Source organism: Musca autumnalis, unplaced genomic scaffold (genome assembly GCF_047663935.1).
Source record: "Musca autumnalis isolate F117 unplaced genomic scaffold, ASM4766393v1 scaffold_2, whole genome shotgun sequence".
NCBI lineage: Eukaryota > Metazoa > Arthropoda > Insecta > Diptera > Muscidae > Musca > Musca autumnalis.
The window spans coordinates 106,725,808-106,728,031 of record NW_027411755.1 but is presented as its reverse complement, the minus strand read 5'-3'; the positions used below and the strand labels follow the sequence as shown (position 1 = coordinate 106,728,031).

Here is a 2,224-nt window from a genome sequence, read left to right as displayed (position 1 = left end):
GCAATCTTCCGTCCTTCTCCATTAGCAGAGAACTTGTATCTAGAATGCCAAATTTACGTTTGGCAGATAGAAATCTACTTGACTGTCGTCCAGTAGACATGTTAATAGGAGCAGATCTGTATCCGAAAATACTTCTTCAGGGGATACAGACTAATATACTAGGGTCTTTAGTCGCACAGAAAACCGTTTTCGGCTGGATTATTACAGGTCCAGTCCCCAACAATAACATCGCTTCTTCTAGTAACGTCACAACTTTTTCAACAAATGTGAAATATTCTCACGAAGAGAAGCTCAACGAGACTCTACTTCGTTTCTGGGAACTAGAAGAAGTCCCAAAGCGCAAATTATTGTCTCCTTCCGATCAATTTTGTGAGGATAACTTCAAACGAACCACTCATAGGGATTCTAATGGAAGATACGTCGTATCACTTCCCATTAAACAAGAATTCATAGGTCAACTTGATCTCGGACACTCTACGACGAATTGTCTACGACAATTTCTTCGTAATGAGGCATCACTCCTTAGAAGACCAGAAGTTAAGGAAATTTACGATGGAGTGGTTCGTGAATATTTAGAGTTAGATCATATGAGGCCAGTTTCGACAACGTCGACAAACTCTACGGTTTGTTATCTGCCTCATCACCCCGTTATCAACCCCGATAAACAAACAACCAAATTAAGGGTAGTTTTTAACGCATCTAACAAAACATCTAATGGGAAAAGCCTCAACGACATTCTTCACGTCGGTCCGACTTTACAACTGGACTTGGTCCTCCTCATTATTCGATGGAGATTATATAAATATGTTTTTAATTGTGACATTACCCAAATGTATCGTCAGATACGGGTAGACCCAGCTAATACTTCTCTTCAAAGGATTCTGTTTCGGGATTCTCCCAATAAGCCTTTACAGGATTATGAGTTACAAACTGTAACCTTCGGAGTTAACTGCGCTCCTTACTTAGCCATACGGACTTTGTTACAGTTAGCTCATGATACTGAATCCGATTTTCCGCTGGCGGCACATATCTTACGTAAGTGCATGTACGTTGACGATGTCCTGACGGGATCTCGTGATTTGGAGACTGCGCATAGGTCTAGGGACCAACTTATTAATGCATTAGGTTCCGCCAAATTTGAGTTGAGAAAATGGACATCTAACGATCGCTCCATCCTAGACCCCCTTCCCGTTGAACATTTGATAGACTCTAAGCTTCTTAACTTCGTGGAAGCTAGTAGCTCTAAGCCTCTGGGTATTAGATGGAATGCTCAGCTGGATATGTTCTATTTTAGTGTCAAGCCCCTTGCCATCAAAGATAGCTATACGAAAAGAGAAGTTTTGTCTGCAATTGCTAAGTTATTCGATCCTATAGGTTGGTTGAGTCCAGTAATTGTAGTAGCAAAGATTATTATGCAGCGGATTTGGTTAGATAAGATTGATTGGGACGATTCGCTTCCGTCTACGACGGCACATGAATGGCATAGCTTTGTTGAAACTTATCAGGGCGTTAATTCGATTCAAATACCTCGTTGGGTTAAATATGTGCCGGATTGTGTAGCCGAACTTCATATATTTTCTGATGCCTAAGAAAAGGCATACGCGGGGGTGGTGTACATCCGTATCATTGCCTCCAATGGTGAAATTTTTACATTTTTGCTTTCTAGCAAAACAAAAGTAGCACCGATCAAATCAATTTCACTGCCTCGATTAGAATTATGTGGTGCAGTTTTAGCTTCAGAACTGTATAAATCGATTGTAGCTGAAATTGATATATCTTTTCGAAAAGTTTACTGTTGGACCGATTCTACGATCGTCCTTTCATGGTTAAAGAAAACCCCTTCTACATGGTCCACTTTCGTTGCCAATAGGGTATGTAGGATACATGAAAACGTTGGTCAAAGTAATTGGTATCACGTACGATCTGAAGACAATCCTGCTGACTTAGGCAGCCGAGGACTTTCACCGTCAGAGTTGTCATTGTCAGAAATTTGGTGGCATGGGCCACAGTGGCTTCGTCAGGATTCTTCTCAGTGGGATATCCAGTCTACTTCTGTCCCTGATACGGACATTGAAATGCGCCCCGTAAGGTGTCATGTTTCGTCCTTCTCGGAACATAAAGACATATTGGATGATTATTCAAACCTAGACAAAGCGTTACGCGCTGTTGCAATGGTTTACCGTTATTTCCATAAAACTCATCCTTTGCATAAAGGTCGACATAC

At 41.3% G+C, this 2,224-nt stretch overlaps 1 protein-coding gene across 1 annotated transcript; it reads left to right on the top strand.

Annotated features, from left to right (window-relative positions):
* The first annotated feature begins 830 nt into the window (after positions 1–830).
* On the top strand, positions 831–1,589 carry LOC141392356 (uncharacterized). The gene has a single exon (XM_073965305.1). The coding sequence runs from the start codon at positions 831–833 to the stop codon at positions 1,587–1,589; it is 759 nt and encodes a 252-aa protein (XP_073821406.1).
* Positions 1,590–2,224: the final 635 nt, after the last annotated feature.